This window comes from Anneissia japonica, unplaced genomic scaffold (genome assembly GCF_011630105.1).
Source record: "Anneissia japonica isolate Jap-2015-1 unplaced genomic scaffold, ASM1163010v1 scaffold287754_len4335492_cov202, whole genome shotgun sequence".
In the NCBI taxonomy this organism is placed as follows: domain Eukaryota; kingdom Metazoa; phylum Echinodermata; class Crinoidea; order Comatulida; family Comatulidae; genus Anneissia; species Anneissia japonica.
In genome coordinates this window covers 4,037,617-4,041,363 of record NW_022705543.1, presented here as the reverse complement: position 1 = coordinate 4,041,363, position 3,747 = coordinate 4,037,617, and the positions used below count along the sequence as shown (strand labels likewise).

The 3,747-nt window shown below is 34.5% G+C and overlaps 1 protein-coding gene across 1 annotated transcript in view; it reads right to left on the bottom strand.

Moving 5' to 3' along the window:
- Positions 1-302: 302 nt before the first annotated feature.
- Positions 303-3,747, bottom strand: part of LOC117105784 (homeobox protein Nkx-3.2-like) — a 5,590-nt gene continuing 2,145 nt past the window's right edge. Inside the window, exon 2 of the mRNA XM_033247066.1 lies at positions 303-2,455. Coding sequence (XP_033102957.1) covers positions 2,016-2,455 — 440 coding nt within the window. The 3' untranslated portion in view covers positions 303-2,015. The remainder of the gene's footprint in view (positions 2,456-3,747) is intronic.

Genomic DNA, 3,747 nt, shown 5'->3' with positions numbered 1-3,747 from the left:
ATTAGAAAGAAAATGAGACTTAAAATTTTAGATCTTACTGAACTTTGATACTCATTAATATGACAATATTAAAATTAATTTTAGAAGGTAATGTACAAGTTATTACAGTACTACGAATGTGGCGGAAGTTATTATTACTGTACGGCACGTTATTGTAAAATCTACGGTCACACACAGTGTGGTGGTGTGAACAAAAACTGAGGTGAAGCCAATTAGAAAGAGAATTGAGCACGAAAAATGGAAAACCCCAACTGAGCAAATATAAATACAGAAAAAAAAAATAAAAACAAAATTCCAATAGCTGATGTTAATTTAAACTTTTATTTCTTGATTGCATCATTACTAAATGGATGTTTTCATTTATAGGCTTACTAATTAATTGTAGGCCTACGAAATACTTAAACACATCTAATGTCTCCACTCAGGCGAAACTTTATCACTTGATCACTGCTTAAGTAGGATATGTTAGCCTACAAATGTGGTCTGATGCTTAAGTGTGTTCAATTGGGCGAAGACTGGGAAGATTGCTTCTAATTAGTAACTCTTGTAAGACTAATGAGAAAATAACCATTAGGCTGCACGAGACAACGTCCGAATACAATACACAACACGTCCCCGATTTAGTTAAGATTTCACCTAGGTGTAAACTTTAACAGCTTTTTTGTTAGATTCGTCACAATGCAACGTATATCGTGCTGTGCCTTGTCCTCTCAATTAAATCCACGCAGCCTACAGGCTAAATTATCATCAGCCTTTCTACTATGAAAACTAGCCTTTAGGTTTAAAAACTTTTTTAAGGAAGATTCACCACTCTTCGCTTCACACCTGCTCATTACGTGGGTTATGTCATCAAGGCGGTAAAACATCAGACAGGCCTAACATCTCCATGATTGGAAAAATAATTCTTTTCAACTTTTCTATTTTTTTCTGATATTTTTGCTTTCTCAATATCAACCATTGTATTACTTATAATAACGCATTACCCATAATACTATGGGAAAATATCAAATATTAAATACATGAAATATTCATCTTCTATTTTAAACATCCCACTGGCAATTTATAGAAACAGATTTACAGCATTTGACCAATACATCTTCAAAATAGGAAATTATACAATCATCTGCTAAGCCTAATTTGCATCATATAGGCCTAAAAACAACTGGTGCTTACAAGCTAGTCGTTATAATTTGGTCGAAATCAAGTACTGGTAACACAATATTCCTGACTAAATGCTTTCTCATAATTTATTAATCTCAACGAAACTAACAAAATTCTGTCGTTTGATTGAAAAAGCGAAAAAAAAATTCAATTTTTGGTATCCAATTCACCCGCCAATACGGTAATGAATATAAGAATTGCGTATTTTTAATAAATTTATTGTTCTATTATATTAATCTATCAAAAAAAATAAATACAGACTATTTACCTCAGCTGTGAAGCATTTGTAATGGATCACTAGGCCTATGATCAGGTACGAATACGATTTTATAATTTTTAAGTGACGATTATTGTGACACTATTAACAATTTAGAACATCACTTCGAATATAACTTGTCTTACAAATATAAATCAAGAAAATATGTAGGCCTATAACACATTTAACATTGGACTAAAGCTATTTTAAGGCATATAAATAGGCCTACAGTATATGTGCTTTAATAATCCGATCCTATATTATAAAGGCCTATGCAGTGTACAATATATATGACTCTATATAATACAGGTCTACATAGGTTACCGGTATATTTTATATATATTCCTATATATAAATATATAGGCCTATATATAAATTTATATAGGCTTATTAGAGCTCTCTTTGTAGGCCTGTAAGACCTATCATAGCACACAATCATGACACTCTAAGACACACCCTCACACTCATCTACAATACGATAACCTACAGTAACATGTATTTTGATATATTTATTTAACGTTCTTTTTTTCTATTTACAAATATACAATAATTAAAAATATTATTTACAGATCGTATGGCGAAAGTTCATATTTGGTTCTCATTTACCGAATACTGGTAGAATACTTCCAAAATGTGGTACTTGACCCCATAATGTGTAGGGCACGCCTGTACAGTACGGTGAAGGGGCGAGTCCGCACGGGGTGCATGCAGGTACGCTTGGTAAGTCTGAGTAAAATAGTCTTGGTCCGTCACTATAAAGTACTTTGACTGCTACCTTTTTGGCTGGTGGAGTCATGAGCTCTGCAGCGATTTGCTTTCTCTTGGTTTTGTAGCGTCTGTTTTGGAACCATATTTTGACTTGTTGCTCGGTGAGTTTCAAGGCGGCCGCTAGATCAGCTCTCTCGGGTCCCGAAAGGTATCGCTGGTGGCTAAAACGCCGCTCTAATTCGAACACTTGAGCATGCGAGAATGCTGCCCTAGAACGCTTCTTTCTCGGCTTGAGGGATGCGGATCTTGGACTACCTGAGTCATCACTCCCTGTAAATAGTAAAAGTAAAGAGAAATAACGATCAATGACGTGTACATCCACATTGTCTACATTGTAGCATTACACATGGGAGCACTTTGTTAGCAGGAGAGATACAAAGATTTTCAGACCACACTATAATCATCGTTTCCACCGGTCTAATCGTATTTCCTAAATGACAGAGCAATATAAGGTAGCTGAACAAAATACGCGAAAGACATTAAAAAAAAACACCATCCTCAACATGAACCTGGTTATTATTAGGAATGTTATTGCTTTAGGCCCTATTTAACTAACTAGGCCTATGGAAGGACAGATCATTATTTACATAGTAATACAAGACCCTAAATTTATATATAACATTAAATGTAGTTTTATGTGCTTCAATTATTTTATTGGCGAATACATTGGTTGAAAATTAAATGAAATTAATAATGATGTAATAATTAATGACAGGCATAAATGCGTGTGAAGATGATAATTATAATAGGCCAATGGCAAATAAAGCTTATTGTGGTAGGCCTCCGAGGTGAAGAACTTTAAAGTTAAGGATGCAAGGTTATGCTCATGGCGCTATTCTTCATGCAGGTGTAAAAATCAACTTATCTATTTATTATCATTATCAATAATTATTTTGTATGTTGCCTCGTGTGTGGGCCCGTGTCGCATAGGTGTAGGGTATACAGCTGACGGCTGCGTGATTCAACTTATACAACTGGAATTTGAATTGCCAACCAGCACCAGAAACCGTGGTGCGTTCGGGAAATAATATGGAAATATCAATTACATGGTTACTGGCTATAGCGAGGATTAAGATGTTAACGGTGTTGAGAGTGGTCGGCACGCAACACTGCCGATGTCAACATATCATTTAACAAGTAATCATCGTGTTAGAATTATTGAAAGTGTTTTTGTTATCGTTCCCTTTCGATGAGGGTGATCCGCTGAGGTGACATGTCATTTGGAGGCTTTGTGTATAAAAGGAATGAGTTGTGAATAAAAACCACGTTTGGCAAAAAAGGGGCACATAGGCCTATTACAAGCTTAAACAACACCAGATTACTCAGCCCTAATCTACATACATTTTATTATTAAAAACTTCAATTATCCAATTTAACTTGATTGAATACGGCTGTATATACACATATATTTATCTAAGCCTATTTGTATATATAAGTATTTGCATACAGGCCCCTACAATCAAATAAATGATAGAGAGATATTAATGTGATATTAATAATATGAGGATGAATTAATAATATAGGCCTATAGCCTATAGCATCATTTACATAGGCCTATATAC